The sequence below is a fragment of the Octodon degus genome, unplaced genomic scaffold (genome assembly GCF_000260255.1).
Source record: "Octodon degus isolate 3935 unplaced genomic scaffold, OctDeg1.0 scaffold00288, whole genome shotgun sequence".
NCBI classification, from domain to species: domain Eukaryota; kingdom Metazoa; phylum Chordata; class Mammalia; order Rodentia; family Octodontidae; genus Octodon; species Octodon degus.
This window is the reverse complement of record NW_004524864.1, coordinates 1,260,493-1,277,061: the sequence shown is the minus strand read 5'-3', so window position 1 is coordinate 1,277,061 and position 16,569 is coordinate 1,260,493. Positions and strand designations below refer to the sequence as shown.

At 35.2% G+C, this 16,569-nt stretch overlaps 1 protein-coding gene across 1 annotated transcript in view; it reads left to right on the top strand.

Moving 5' to 3' along the window:
• LOC101572647 (ovostatin-like) overlaps window positions 1-16,569 on the top strand; it is a 65,218-nt gene that overhangs the window by 28,922 nt on the left and 19,727 nt on the right. The window contains exons 12-22 of the mRNA XM_023707401.1: window positions 6-236; window positions 2,637-2,697; window positions 4,176-4,321; window positions 4,912-5,061; window positions 5,737-5,907; window positions 6,640-6,736; window positions 11,025-11,142; window positions 12,016-12,244; window positions 14,028-14,154; window positions 14,517-14,635; window positions 15,759-15,810. Of these exons, the coding sequence (XP_023563169.1) occupies window positions 6-236; window positions 2,637-2,697; window positions 4,176-4,321; window positions 4,912-5,061; window positions 5,737-5,907; window positions 6,640-6,736; window positions 11,025-11,142; window positions 12,016-12,244; window positions 14,028-14,154; window positions 14,517-14,635; window positions 15,759-15,810 (1,501 nt within the window). The remainder of the gene's footprint in view (window positions 1-5; window positions 237-2,636; window positions 2,698-4,175; window positions 4,322-4,911; window positions 5,062-5,736; window positions 5,908-6,639; window positions 6,737-11,024; window positions 11,143-12,015; window positions 12,245-14,027; window positions 14,155-14,516; window positions 14,636-15,758; window positions 15,811-16,569) is intronic.

The window sequence follows — 16,569 nt, the reverse complement described above, 5'->3', positions numbered from 1 at the left end:
TATAGGCAACCTACAAGGACAATGAAAACTGCAAGGCTCATGGCTGGGTGTTGCCTGAGTACCCCAAAGCAAAGTATTTTGTAAAAAGATTTTACTCCAGGACTAATAGCTTCCTAAAGATTGTCCCAGACAAGGAAGAACTGAGATGCAACCAGCGGAAGGAAGTGCCCGTGCACTACCTTCTCAACATGGGAGACCTTGAACAGAAAAGCTATACAGTGAGCTTCAATTATTTGGTAAGAAGTCAAAATGTCCCTCCATACCCAGAATTGTTTCTTGACTTTCAAGTTTCTTTGAACCTCATGTAGATCCTTTTACCCAAATGTCACGGAAAACTGCAAAGTATGCAAGGAGGAGAAAATTGTATAACTGAAATTTCAATTAAGAAAAAAAAAAGGTGAGGCCTGGGGAAATAGCTCAGTGGTCTCAGCACCTGTCTGCCAAGCCCAAGGACCCAGGTTAGATCCCCCTTACCACATGCTAGGCTGCTCCCTTGCAAGCAGGCCACCAAAACCAGAGGCTGTGGTGCATGCCAGTAATTCCATCACTAGGAAGGCTGATATAAAGGGATCACTACAAATCTAAGCTGCATAGCAAAACCCTGTACAAATAGATAAATAAATAGATTTTTTAAAAATTTTAAACAAGGTAACAAGGAGGGCCATATTGCTATAACCCCCAGCCACATTACCCTTAACTCACCACCCACTGCCATTTGTACATAGATAACTTCAAATCATCTTTCTGAAACTTACCTGCTGTGTGCTACTTTTGGAAATTCATTAAGTTCTAGGGACCTAAAGATTTTGGTTAAGATTCTGTTTCATTATGTAGTTGTTAAAAAGAATTAGATGAAATAACCAACATAAAACCCTTTGCACAATTCCTAACAAATATTAATTTTTATCATAATGAGTTCTGATGATAGATACCAGTTTACATTATCAAAAGGGATGCTCAGATCATCCAGATGGACGAAGATGGTATAAAATTCATGAAACATAGGTTAATCCAGACAAAAACAATTATTAAACAATCTATATATCCCTGGTAGTTTATTAGGAAATGCAATAATGGTGTATAAGCGAGTTTAACTGGAAACAAAACATAAATTATAATGAATAAAATTAATCCCTTAATTCTTCTGTATCAACTTAGTGGTCCTACATGCTTCTTTTGCTGCATGTATACAGAAGAATTAAGGGATTAATTTTAGTCATAATATGAAGACAGTACTACTCAGAGTGTGATCCCCAAGCTAGAAGTGTCAGTGTCACCTGGAAATAGTGAGAACTACAAATCCTCCAGCCTCATTGTCAACTTAGGGAGTCAGAAACTCTGGGGCTGCAGCCAGCATCTTGTTCAAACAAGTCTTCCTGGTGCCTCTCATGCATTGCAAGTGAAAAACCACAGGGGAGCCCAGAGATGTGACTCTGTACCTGACAGCACTGAAATTCTGTAGCACTTCCACAGCGACATTGCCAGACTAGGATGTGAGGAGGATCATGCACGTTTGAATGAAAAGCTGTACTTCTTAGTCCTTTTTATTTTTTTCATTTTAAGTATTTGGTACAGGGTCTCACTATGCAGCTCGGACTCGTACTCATCTTCTGTTTTCAGCCTCCCCAGCACTGGAATTACAGGCATGCACCACCACTCTTGGACTCAGTCGCCAGTTCAGTGCACCCAGGGGGTGAGATCTGCACAATATAAGGGACCAGGGATTGAACCCTCATCCCTGTATTTGCCAAAGCAGGCACTTAGTCCACTGAGCTATCTCACCAGTGTTAGTTGGTTTTTTTTTAAAGACAGTCAAACATCCCCTGCTTCCACTCCTTCTCCTACACTGCCCCATCCTTGCTCATCTTGGTATCCAAGGTCTTCTTCTTTTTTTTTTTTTTAACCAGGGATTGAGCTCAGGCCCCTGTGTTTACCAAGCAAGTGCCAAGGGCCTGCCCCCAAGGTCTTCTTTCCCGAACTGCAGCACGCAGCTGTTCTGCAGGACTGTGGTCCATTAATGTGCTACCCTCTCAGATTAGCGCTACCATTTGTAGCCTGCAAGATTTTATGGAAGTTTTACATTTCTTGAAGTCTTGGTACTTTTTCAAAAAATATTCCAAAATTTTAACTTAAAAATCACAATAACTTCCTTAACAAATTTCAAGTCTCATACCAGCCCCTTGTAGATTATAATGCAAATATACTGGTGTAAGTTTGCATAAAGTTGCTGACAAAGATGAAGTGAGAGCAGCATTCTTCTTCAAATTTTGTGTTAAATGAGGAGGTTCTTCAGACTAAACACATCTTTCAGAAAACTCCAAGAACTCTCCCTTGATCATGCCACGGTGTAATTCTGTTTCGTTAATGCAAATATATTTAGACATATTCAATGCTTAAAATATTAATAAAAAGCTTACTTTTCACATGGAGTAGATCTGTAATATAAACCGTGAACTTGAATAACAGCAAATTTATCTGAGACTCCTAAATTCCCTTAAATATACTTATTAGGTTCATATGTTCATTTACAGGAATCCCGAGCATTATGAAAACAGATAAACTCCATAAGCATATAGTTAAATGAAGTTTGTTTTCTATTCCTAAACTTCATCGTACTAATATCCTTTTTCTCCTAGGTGATTTCAAAAGGTGTAATTATTCTTCATGGACAGCAGAAAATTCAGATCAAGGCTGATGGTGAGGCTCTGACTGTAGCACAGGATGCAATGCAAATGTAATGCTTTGATTGAGATATATTTGACATTTTTCTTTAAAAGTTTTAGCCTTTTCATTTTAGGCCTGCTTGCTATGCCCAAACCATCCCAGCAGAATATATAAAGATATATGAATAGTACAGTACCAAACCAAAAAAAGAAAGTCATTTGAAAAATATGTATAGAGCTAATTATATTCCTAACATTATTATAAGAGACACTCATTGCTCCTTCCTTTTCTCTTTTAAGAAAGATAGTAATGTAATTTTATTTTCAAATAACAAGATTTAAAACTGAAACAAAATTTTAAAGCTTGATCCATGTCCAATATTTCCTTTAACATGTACAGAGCAGGTTATGAACTATTCCTAAATAGTATTTAACTATTAAATTTGAGGGTTGGGTCTTCCTCATTGGCAGGATGTAGAGGTAACTAGGAAACCAGTGGAGGGGCTCTGCAAGATGACTGTCAACAATGTCACCAAGGCACTTGATCACCTTGGCCATTTCTTTTCTTTTAATTTTATTAATTTTATTGAGAAACAAATAACAATGAGACAGTTTCAAAACCAATTAGTAGGACAGTTTCAATAATTAATACAATGCATATTGTTCTTTGTAGTGGTTATTCATAGTACAAGATGCAGATGTGATATCCTGTCCAAACACTATTAGTACAAATCTTTTTTGTTTTGTTTTGTTTTGTTTTTGTTTACTTGGCTATATTTTTATTTTTATTTATTTTTATTTTTTCCATAAATTTATTGAGAAACAAATAGCAATGAGACAGTTTCAAACCAAATTGGTAGGACAGTTTCAATAATTAACACATTGCATATTTTTTTCCTAGTGGTTAATTGCTGTACAAGATTCTGACATGATATCCTATTTACAAACACTATTAGAACAAATCCCTCAATTCATTAAGAGGATGTAACTATATATCTTTCCCAACCATTCTGAACACACAGATACAAAATGGACATTCATCTGTATCACCTTTTTTTGTTTAGTTTCATTATTTGAATATTATAGGTGTGTTAACCCAGCAAAATATTCTAAAAGAGTCCAGTAGCCCATAATAGTATTGGGTCTTCCATTTGACTGGCAATGTCAGAAATTGTTGACCTGAGTCCCCCACAGCTCAACATAACAGCATGGCTTTACTTCTTATACTCCGTTTTATACTTTTCTGCTGGATGGTTAAGACCAAGGTAAAGCAGGACCTATGCAACAAGAGTTGTAGCTTTTGGGTCTGAGAAGGTCAGTGAAATCCCCTCAGGATTTATCCTGAGATCCTGTACCTCAGATTGTAGAACCTTTGTCAGTGTCAGCCATGTGGATGAGTCACGGCCATTGCTTGGCCAATGTGCTCTCTGTGAAAGCCTGAGAGAATGTTTTCTCTCCATGTGACTCCCCTTAGGCACACTCTACATCACAAATTTTTCTTCTCATTCATAGCCGCGAAGGGCGTGTTTTCCATTCCCATTGAGGTTAGCGCCGAGCTGGCGCCCTCTGCAGTTATGTTGGTTTATGGCTTGCACCCTGGAGGAGAAATGGTCGCAGACACCACCAGATTCCAAATTGAGAAGTGCTTCAAAAATAAGGTGATAAAAAAGACAAGGAAAAAATTAAGGTCTAGTGAAAGAAAAAGTTAATGTTGATTGCTTGGTAAATCTTGCATGCCTATAGCTGGTAATATAAGCAACAAACTTGATAACAATTTATAACATAACAACCATTGTTAATTTTCTGTTCTTGTTTTGAAATTCTGTACCATTTTTATAGTTCTATATTACTTTGCTTTTGTCTTTGTTCTTGTCATGTGGGTATTCTTTTCCTCTTTAAAATGGAAAAAAACCCAAAATGTTAGTAAATAAAAACTAAGGTGAGGAAAAGAGAAAAATAATTCTTTTCAGATTGTTCAACTTATTGGAGAATTTAGAAATGTGTTGGGCTTACACTTCTATTTTTCTGTGTTTCAAAATGGGAAATAAAAGAAAGCTCGAATGGGAAACTTAACATGTGGGATGAGTAAAAAACTGACTTATAGCTTTCGCTGTGGCTGTCTTTCCTGTCCTTCAAGTGAAGCATGCCAGTAAGAAAATAAATCACACAGGAGCCCATTAATAATAACCAAAAGGATTATTTTCCCGTATGGCTCGCAATCTCTTCACTCTTGTATTTTCACTTCCAGGTCAGCTTAAGTTTTTCTAAAGAAAGAAGCTCCCCGGGCTCAAGCGTGAGCCTGCGCGTCTCCGCGGCCTCCAGCTCGCTGTGCGCTCTGCAGGCTGTGGATCAGAGCGTGCTGCTGCTGAGCAGCTACGGCCAGCTGTCTGCAGACAGTGTGAGTGCGCGCTGCCTCGGTCCACCACCAACCGCAGGCATTTACGTCTCTACTTTTACAGAAAAATGTCAGACCTCAAGTAAACTAGGGAACAAACAAATTGGCCAGAATTTTGGGAAGAAAAATAGATTAGCTTAAAAACCATGACAAATGACCTTCAGTTACTGGTGGTACAAATTTTCTTATGCTAAAAGTAAGCATTACCACTTTTTAAAAAATGTTTTACATTTTTTTTACCCCTTTAAAAATATGTTTTCTGAATGTCTAGCCTTTGGCCATGCTCTCCTGAATATTCTGATGCCATATATGCTGTTAATTTTATTCTCATATTACACATGTAGGTTTAATAAATATCCCTATTTTGACAAATAATTATTCTTAAATACAGCAAGATTTAATAAATTTTGCCAATAATATCTTTGAATAAGTCATCAAGGAATATTAAGGAGTCTCTCAAGCTTAAAGATATTAAGATCCAGTATCTTAAGTAACATAGTTGGCTTGAAAATGACTAAGCCAGCAATTATGTTATGGTTAAATAATATTTCAGTCTTTGCAGCTCTAAGATGCTATTCTTGCCTGGAATCCATTTATCTATATATTGCTTGTGAGGAGAAAAAAAAAGAAGGAATTGCTTTCTTTGAGAAAAATACTTCATGCCTTTTTATCATTTAGGTATATAACCAGTTATATTACAAGGACCTATATGGCTATTATTTCAAAGGACTTGACTTAGAAGATGGTCATAAAGAGCCTTGTCTCACAAATGAACAAATCCTCTATAAAGGAATTTATTACGCACCTGTGTGGGCTGGCTTTGGAAGTGATGCTTATGACCTTGTGAAGGTAAGTGCCTAGTCTCTGAAATGATGAATATTTGTGAGAATATATAAACAAGTTGGAATTAAAACAATAAAGAAATCATAATTTTGTGTGTCTTTAATCCAAGAATGCCCAAAACACTAAATTGTAATTACTATTAATATCTGAGAACTATTATGTCAGAAAAATAACTGATATGTTTATAATGTTATAAATTTAGCAATAAAATATTAAATAATTGCAATAATATTCTAAAGAACTATTAAGGTTGCCATATAAGATAAAAACTAGCATTTGAGAGAATTGTAAGTTTAACGGACACAGTGCTGTATGTACCTTGGACTATCTAGTATATAGATGCCAAATATTTTGTTCTTGTTTGCCTTTAAATGTAAATTCTATGTCATCAAAATGCAAACATTAATTTTAAAGTGTTTACAAGTGATATTATCCCTAGTCTGGCCAAAATGCCAAGTACAACGTGGCAACTGGATAGTAGAGTGGGATAGGGGCTGAACTTTTTTTTTTAACCTCATTTAAAGTTTTCCAACAAAAAGAAAAACGCCCTTAACTCAAAGAAACTAAGGAAACTGAAAACATAAGCCTTAGAAAACACCCATGAAGCACCTCTAAACTTAGGACCTGTAGATCTGGATGGGGACATACATATAAAACAAGATTTTTAATTTACACAGAACTGGACTATACTGGATGTCTCTGCTATTGTGTAATCTAAAATTGGTTTTCTCTTGAAAGGCAATAGGATTAAAGGTTTTTACCAACTCTCATCTCCGGAAACCAGTGCTGTGCAAGGATTTAAAATATGAAAGTTCCTATGGAGGACTTTTGACATGTGAGTCTTGTGTGAAAACGGCAGTTGATCGTTTATGACCTCATAACTCATAAGCCAATTTAGTGAAAGAAGGCAGGCTGTTGCTCAATTTGATCTGGTTTTTTTTTTCTATTTTATTTTTTTACATTTTAATAATTTTATTGAGAGGGGCCAGGGAGATGGCTCAGTGGAATAAGTGCTTCCCTGGCAAGCGCAAGGGCCTGAGTTCAGTCCCCGGTTCCGCCAAAAATAAAAATAAAAATAATAATAATAATAATTTTATTGAGAAAGAAGTAACAATGAGACAGTTTCAAAACAGGTTAGTAAGACAGTTACAATAATTAATACATTGCATATTGTTGTCTTTGTAGTAGTTATTCCTAGTACAAGATGCAGACATGATACCTTGTTTAAATACAATTAGTTCAAAACTTTCCTCTCAATAAACTAAGAGAAAGTAGCTGCATATTTATGCTATTTTGTATATACATATATTTTTTCCCTACAAAATGGTCCATTTATATCCCCTTTTTTGTTTACTTTTGTCAGAGATGTGTATTCCATTGCCATTCATATATTGTAGGTGCATGAATTCAGCAGAGTAATCCAATATAGTCCAGTAGTCTATAATAGCTGATCTTGTTTTTTAATTCAATTAATGTGTCTGTCCTATCAAACTTTAGAAGCATAATAAGAATAAGACAGTCAATGGCTATTGTCCTTCCTCACCCTGTAGGGTATATTACTATTTTTATTTTTTTCTTCCCTTTTTACGTGGCCCAAAACTCTCCTCAGTGCCTATTCTTCTTTCTATTACCTTCCTACCTCTCATAAATATAAAACTGCCACCATCAGAAAAAAAAGAATAAGAAATTTATATGCATGAGTTTACATTGAATTTTGGGTACTGACGATATATAAATAGCATAATTTCAAATGATAGTAAGTGCTCTGATAGTTAATGTTTTTTGAATGGTTTCTAGGTGCCAAGTGATGTTCTAATCACTTTCAAATGTCAACCAATTTATTCCACACAGTCTATAGATGAAAACTGTTATCCATAGTTTACTAATAAGAAAAATAAAGTATAGGGAGACTAGGTAACTTGTCCAATGGAACAGACAGAACAACAAGGATGGGGTAGTAATCCAGGCCTTCTGGCCACAGCTACGTATTTTATTATGTTGTACTAGCTCTCAGAGGAATGCTGTGAAGAAAATAAAAGGAGGTCAATGCAGACCAGGTGGATTCTGTTTAAAACAGAATCTCCAAGGAAAATCTCTAGGAAGAGGTGATCTTTAATCAGAAAACTGAATGACCTGGCAACAAGATATTATGATATGATATGAACAATGGAACCAAATAGATAAAAGTTACACAAAAAGATATTCAGCTTCACCAATAATCAATAAAAAATTAAAAGGCTGTCAAGAAACTGATCAATGTTGTAACAGCAAAAAGAAATGAAGAAAAGTAAAATAATAATAATTATCCAAAGGAAACAAAATAGAGGCACAGCTAGACATGAGAGAGACTATACATGGCACAACCATGTACCTAGAAAGGCATGTGCTTTCTACCAGAGCAACTAAACTAGAAGCACCTCAAGACAACTCTGTACAGGACGTACATGCTATGGGTTGTCTAGAACACTGTTATCACCTGACTCAGCCAGGTGGTCATTATTAAAAAGACACAATAAATACTGGGCAGTGAGCAGATAACTTGGAATATTTTGCAGCACTAAGAAAAAGAGTAAATTTTATTTTTTTACATAAACCATATTGATATGGCTTTACTTTTATACCTTGTTCTTATGTAATATATATATATATCTTTTTTTAATGAGAAAAAAGATAAAATAGCAATAAAACAATTTCAAAACAGGTTAGTAAGACAGTTACAATAATTAATACATTGCATGTTGTTTTCTTTTTTGCCATAATTTTATTGAGAAACAAATAGCAATGAGACAGTTTCAAATCAAATCAGTAGGACAGTTTCAATAATTAACACACTGCATACATTCTTCCTAGTGGTTAATTGCGGTACAAGATGCGGACATGATATCCTACTTACAAACACCATTAGAACAAATCATTCTATTCATTAAGAGAATGTAACTATATATCTATCTTAACCGCTTTGAATACACAGATACAAAATGGACATTCATCTGTATAGCCTTTTTTTGTTAAGTTCCGTTATTTGAATATCATAGGTGTGTAAACTCAGCAAAATATTCTAAAAGAGTCCAGTAGCCATAATAGTATTGGGTCTTCCGCTTGACTGGCAATGTCAGAAATTGTTGACCTGAGTCTCCTACAGCTCAACATAACAGCATGGCTTTACTTCTTATATTTTGTTTTTATACTTTTCTACTGGATGGTTAAGACCAAGGTAAAGCAGGACCTGTGCAACAAGAGTTGTGGCTTTTGGGTCTGATAAGGTCAGTGAAATGCTCTCAGGATTTATCCTGAGATCCTGTACCTCAGATTGTAGAACCTTTATCAGTGCCAGCCATGTGGATGAGTCACGGCCATTAACAAGAGTAAATTTTAAGAACAAATTTTAAGGAGAAAAATTAAGAAAGCTAACAATAGCCATCATATCATTTGCATACGTATAGAATAAGCACATTAAACAGAAACAGGTATTTGTCAAGTATGCAAAAATACTCAAGATATATGTAAAATAATTATGGTGCGAGTGAATAAAAGGAGCAGTTTTTGGGCACGGAGAGAGAGAAAGAATAGCTCATATTTAAACAATTACATGGCATCGTTGTAGATACATGTTATTTTATGTTTGCTTAAATGTAATATAGGCTAAAAGTAGCAGAAAGAGATGAACACAAATCAGTGTGTGTAGAAGGTTACTAGTAAACTTATTCCTAAAGCTGGTGCGGACGTGTCCAGAATTGCCCAGCAGCCTGCCCTAGTCCAACAGAAGCAATACCTGCTGATGCTGCACAACCCTATGTGCCTGAGAGCAGAGACAGACCATTCTGGAATTGTGAATCAGCCTGCAGGTGGCTCTAGTCCTACAGCCAAACCTCCTAATAAAAATCTTTTTTTTAATTTGCATTTTATTTTTTAAATAATTTTATTGAGAAACAAATAGCAATGAGACAATTTTGAAACCAATTAGTAGGACAGTTACAATAATTATTATATTGCACATTGTTGTCTTCTTCGTGGTTATTCATAGTACAAAATGCAGACATGATATCCCGTCCACAAACACTATTAGAACAAATCTTTCTATTCATTGAATTAAGAGAAAGTAGCTGTATATGTATCCTAACTATTTTGAATACACAGATACAAAATGGTTCTTCCTTTGTATCCCCTTTTTTATTTAGTTTTGTCAGAGAAGGATATTTCATTGTCATTTAAACTTTGTAGGTGGGTGAATTCAACAAAATATTCCAATATACTCCAGTAGTCTATAATAGTAGTGCGTTATCCGTAGGACTAGCAATGTCAGAAGTTGTTGACTTTAACCTTTTACAGCTCAATATATTAATATGGCTTTACTTTTGATATTTCCATTTTTATACTTTTCTGCTGGATGGTTAAGACCAAGATAAAGCAAGACCTATATAACAAGACATGTAACTTTTGTATCTGACAAGATCAGTCTAATAAAAATCTTAAAGACTATCCAGCTGAGCGGCTGTTGCCATTTAAACGTATCCACAAAATCTCCCACTGAACACATTATCTCAAAGAAGAGCTCTAAACCCAGAGCAGTTTTATACTTGAAAGACTATCAAAGATGAACAGCAAAGTGAAGACCTGCAGCAGTTACATTAGAAACTAAATGGAAACTGAGTAATAAAAACAAGATATTAAAATGAGTATTATATTGTTACGATATACAGGGAGACAAAGTAGTGGTAAAAGTTAGAGGTCAGTTTGATTTTACATTTTTGTCTCTCTTATTTTTTTCTAACTTACATGTATTTTCATACTGCTTATGCAGTACATATCTAGTTTAATATGGCTAATTATCAATTCCCCTAACTTGCTATCAGCACTTGTAAAATATCAACACATTATTCTCCAAACATAAGAAATATCTATTATTTTTTGTTGTTTTGTTTTTGTCTGTGGGTTTTTTCCCTTCTCTTTAAAATTTTAAAAAACAAATATCTGCAAGTGGACTATTACAGTTTTGTTCAAGTTTATTATGAGGTTTGAATGAGTAATATGTGTAAAAATGCTTCCAATACTGACTGAGTGAAAGAATGGCTCTAATCTTTTTATTGAGAACACTTAGAACATTGAGAACATTTCTCTTTTAGCTGACTCTTCGAAAGTAATCTCAGGTTCAGAAGGTTATGGAGGTGGTGGTGGATTTTATCGCGAAACTGTGAGGAAATCATTCCCTGAGACTTGGGTTTGGAATCTTATCACAACTGAGTGAGTTATTATTGCTATTACTGTTGTAATTATTTTTCACTGTCTATATTTTATTTTCCTAATAGAAAATATTCACAGTATTTATCAGCCTTCTCAAAACAAACATGTCAAATTGAAAATTAGGAAAATGTGTAAAAACTTTATACAGAGCCTCTGATAGGTTTCTACTACATTTTCTTTTCCTTTTTTTATTCTCCTTTTTTATGTCTTTCTTTTTTCCATTTCTCAACTTTGTTTCTTTTTTAAGTGAAACTTTATTTATCTAGTTATCTATCCCTATAAAAATATTTCCATAAAAATTAATGACATGTTGATTTATTGCATTTAATAATGTGAAGAACCTACATCAATGACACTTCAGTTATACACTCAACTGTTTTAATAGTATGATTGTCCCCAATTCTTCTAATTGTTTTTTGTCATTTATTTTTATTAAGAATTTGATTTTGTTGGAAAGAAATTTGGGTGGGAGACTTCAAAACAGTCTGAAGTTTTGTTTTCTATTGTGTATTATTCGTCAAGTAATATATCTAAGGGAGAGGAGAGAGAAGGAACAAAAATGTGAAAGGAGCCATAGAAGAGAAAGAAATCATGGAAATGAGGAGGGCAAAAAGAAAGTTAAGAAAAATGAACTTATAAATAAGTGTGCAAAATTCAACTATGAGGCTAATGTGCACATTTTAAACCTGAACACTATATATGGGGCTCATATTTCTAAAACTCTCAGTAAAGTGGGATAAATGTGCTATAAATAATAAAAAGTAGTTTAATAGTGGTGAACAAAGGAAAGAAGGTCAAGTCGGTGGAATGCTCTAATTATACATTGTACGGAAAAAAGCTCCTGTCTTCACGCTGCCTGATCTCCCCGCATAGCTCCACCGGAGTTGCCAACCTCAGCCTTACTGTTCCTGACACCATCACACAGTGGAAGGCCAGTGGGTTCTGTATGAATGACGACATTGGATTTGGCATCTCTCCCACCACCTCCCTGACAGCTTTTCAGTCCTTCTTTCTGGAAGTCACTTTGCCCTACTCCGTGGTTCAAGGAGAATCATTCATTCTGAAAGCCAATGTCTTCAACTATCTCAACAGAAGTGTTCAGGTACTAACTCAAGTCTGCTTTGTAAAACCAAAGTATTGCCTGCATAAATTTGTTTTATATTTCAGCTAAACTTGTCCTTCTTTGGATTTTTAAGATCTCTCCAGCTTTACCAACCATTTAGTGAGATGTGGAGCTATGTCTTACTATAACTTGATGCCTGGATGAACACAAAAGATTGAAGACAAGCCCTATGATTTAAGTTAACTTTTTTCTAGATGTGTGAGAGGAAGAGGGGTGGAATTAAATTTCACCTTTAATTCTCAAACATAACCAAGAATTTTATATATGAGACCTTTCTAAAGCAGAATGACTTATAAAATAAGGACACTGGGCATTAATTAGATTTTTAAATTATTTACCTTTCTCCTTTGTGTTACCTGAGGGTATACAGATATGTATATCTCATCTTAGTGGCTGATTTTTGATAGCTGGACAAAAATCTATCAGGGGCCGGGGAGATGGCTCAGTGGAATAAGTGCTTCCCTAGCAAATGCAAAGGCCTGAGTTCAATCCCCAGTTCCGAAAAAAAAAAAAAAAAATCTATCTGTCAATTTGATAGCATAAAAACCCAGAGATTTAAGCTTGAGTTCACTTGTTAGTTTTTTATTATCTAATTCTGTTGCTTTGAACAATATATTTCCCTCTCCCAGGGTCAGTTTATTAGTGTAAAAAAAATTGCTACTATTATGTATTTACTTCATTTCCTATGAGAATCAAATGATATAAATGAATCTTGCATAATGCACTATAGATAGGTATTGGATTTGCTTCCTTTCTATGTAACTTTTATATAAATAATAAATTCCAACAATATCTAAAACAAACATGGTCCTTAATATGATGTATTAGCTTTTCTCTTTATATATATTTCCAATGGAATAATCTCCAAATGTAACCCTTTATGGATATCCAATTATTGCAATATCAGCAAATAATAGATATAGCATGACATAGTCAAAATGCAAAGTAATGTTCATGATCGATATATTTTTACCTTATGTGATACTGTTTACTGAAAACATAAAAAGGCCTGAGGTGTACCTCAGGGGTAGAACATTTGGCTCAGAGTTTAATCTCCAAGAACACAAAAAGTAAAACTAAAAACGTAAAGTATGCAGATCTATTGAGTTGGTCAGAAAACATTGAGAAATATGCATTTGTAGGAAAAATAACACCATTTTTAATAATCATGAAAGTTTGTGTTTGCTTATTTGTTAGTGAAGTCTTTTTTTTGTAAACCTGAGTTAAGATACACTGCTCATGGGCCCGGGAGATGGCTCAGTAGAATAAGCACTTCTCTGGCAAGTGCAAGGTTCTGAGTTCAACCCCCAGTTCCGAAAAAAAAAAAAAAAAAGATACACTGCTCAAGACATTCTGTGTACTTTTTTTGCTACAGCATAGCAAGTGATTGTGAACTGTAGATGACACCGGTTTCAGTTTATAAATATGAAAAAGGAAACAGTGGCTTATTAGGACATATGACACGATGATCAATCAAGATTGGTCAAAATGCCTGCTTATTTTGCAGTAAATTTCTAAAGGAATGCATTGTTGAGTATGTCAAAAATCTATTGACTGCTTTTGCAAAATTGTAAATGTGAGAGATCAGATTATTGTAATTAACTAGAAGGATATTGATAGTTTCCCATGATTGGAAATCATTCTTCCCACAGCAGAAAATCTGAAAGGGAGGAAATTACTCTAGCTTCTCAAACATGTGGATCACTACATTTATGTACAAAAGGCTTAGACTGTCTCTCTCTTTTCTTGTCTGGCCTCACAGATTAACACTGAACTGAAAGAGTCTAATCTGTATGAAGCCAAATTTCTCTCAGTCAGCGATGAAAATGATTATACAAACAGCAATGAGAAAAAATCTTTGAGTTGGCTGGTTACTCCACACAAGTTGGGTAAGATCTGTGGGGACTGCTTGTCTTTGCATTGATTTGTAAATTTGCCTAAGAGCTTATTGTACTTTACTGCAGCTAATTTACCCACTTCTTAGTACTAGCCCCTGTTCTCCGATTCCTATTACCTTGCTTTTTCTCTTTTACAACCTAAGAAGAATCTACTTGGGTGCAGGGTGGGGAAGTTGGAATCAACTTCTGAACAAGTTAACAATTCCTATTGTTAGTACGTGTTGTAATACTTCATTCTCTCTTCTGTAAAAAGTTTGATTCCTTTACCAGTTTACCTCAGTTTAAGTCAATGATCACCACTTGCTTTCATCTGCATTCTAATAACCTTACCACTTACATTTTTGCCGTTTCAGGTGTCATCAACATCACTATCACAGCTAAAACCCTGCAGAATAGCGGCTCTGGGAAGGGGTCACCCCCAGCTCAGGACATTGGCTGGAAGGATACAGTGATCAAACCATTGCTTGTAGAGGTAGGACCTCAAAGTAATATTTATCTAAATTCCTTCTTTATTTCAACGCTACCCTATTGCTAAGATACAGAGTCAGCCTAGTTGCCCATCAGCAGATAAATGAATGGAGACAATGTGGCATAAATACACGATGGATTTTAATTCAGCCACAAAGAATGTAATCCTTACATTAGTAGCAAAGCGGATGGAAGTGAGGGAATTATTTTGTGTGAAACAAGCCAGAGACAAAAAGGTAAGTACCACATGTTCTCTCTCCGATTAGAAGCTACAAAAAAAGTAGATCTGAAAGTAGAACAGCAGCTACTTCTAGGGACTGGAAATTTGAGATAGGAAGGATGGCTTTAAATTCTGCAGGGGGTGTGAATGCCTAGAAATAACACATCAGTTCTGTTACTATGATTGATACATTTTAATTTTAAATATTAAAGAGCCAGAGGAAACCGGGTGTGGTGGTGTAAGCCTGGGGGCTACAAAAGTGAGCATAAGGCCAGCCATTACTGCTTAGAGAAACCCTGTCTCAAAACAAACAAACAAAAAAACAAAGCAGAGGAAAACGCTGCTTGCCCTTCAGAATGTTCATATTTGTAAAGAAGTGTTAAGTAACACTTTCAGGGTTCATAGAAATCAGACTAATGCACTTATTCAATGATACAATATATTATTTTGATTAAATATTTAGAAAAGGGGACCGGAGAGATGGCTCAATGGAATAAGTGCTTCCGTAGCAAGTGCAAGGGCCTGAGTTCAATCCCTGGTTCCGTAAAAAAAAATAAAAAATAAATAAATAAATATTTAGAAAAGAAGGCCAGAGGCAGACAGACATTTAGTCCAAACTATGTAAAGAGCCTTTAAACTAAAAGTGTATAATAGTCTTGAAATAGAATGACAGGATTTTGGAGCTTGAAAGATTTTTTAGTCCTTTCGTACAATTTTAATGATACTCAACTCACAGCATGTAAGATCAATTTTCAGCATTATCTTGGACCTTAAAATTCATATACTCATTGTTTATAATAATTGTTGGATGGTTATTTGTTCTATTTCAACATTATTATTAATATAAAATATTCTGAATTTCCTGATTTAAGATTATAACTACCCTCTATTCCTCCCTCACAATTAGCCTGAAGGTATAAAAAAAGAGACAACACAGAGCTTGTTTATTTACACCAACGGTGAGTAGACAGCTTTCCAGTCTTGCTAACATAGTAGCATTCTCTTTGTTTGGAATTTTAATTATGTTATGTCTACCCAGAAATATGGCTGCTGAAAAAGATTAAATTGCTTTCATGTAATAAAATCTAAATATCCTACATACCAATGTAAATTTAAGCATTTAGGTTTTCCATTTTCTCTTCTCCCCATTTCAGAAATCTGAGAAGACTTGACTTTTATTCAACTTGTCTCTATCTCTTACGTTCTCCGTATCCATGCCTTGATTTTATCATTAAAATAATCATAATTAATAAAAATATTCTATCAAAAGACCAAGAGCAACGTAGAATCATCTCTGTTTCCTATGCATGACTTACAGAACCTCCTCTTGCCCCCCAACTTGGAGCCAAATAATGGTCTCTCCTGAGTTCCCATATCCTGAGGGCTGCCATCTGCCTGGAGCTATGAACCAGCGCTGTTGTCTGAACATCTTTTTGTTCCCCAAGATGCAACTGCCTAGATTGCCTTACAAATGATACCAAAACACAACCGAATGCAGTTATTATCTGATTATTTTACAATGGCAGCCATTTGTTTCTTTGCTTAAATCTTAGAAATACCATAGAGCAGATTAAAGTGCCTGCAAGCAGGCACATGGGCCTGGGGGTTTGATCCCTGGGCCAGCCGTACTGGCCCCGCCCCCTGGATCCAGCTGAGACTGGGCGTGATGGTGCACGCCTGTAATCCCAGTACTTGGAAGGCTGTAAATAGCAGATTGC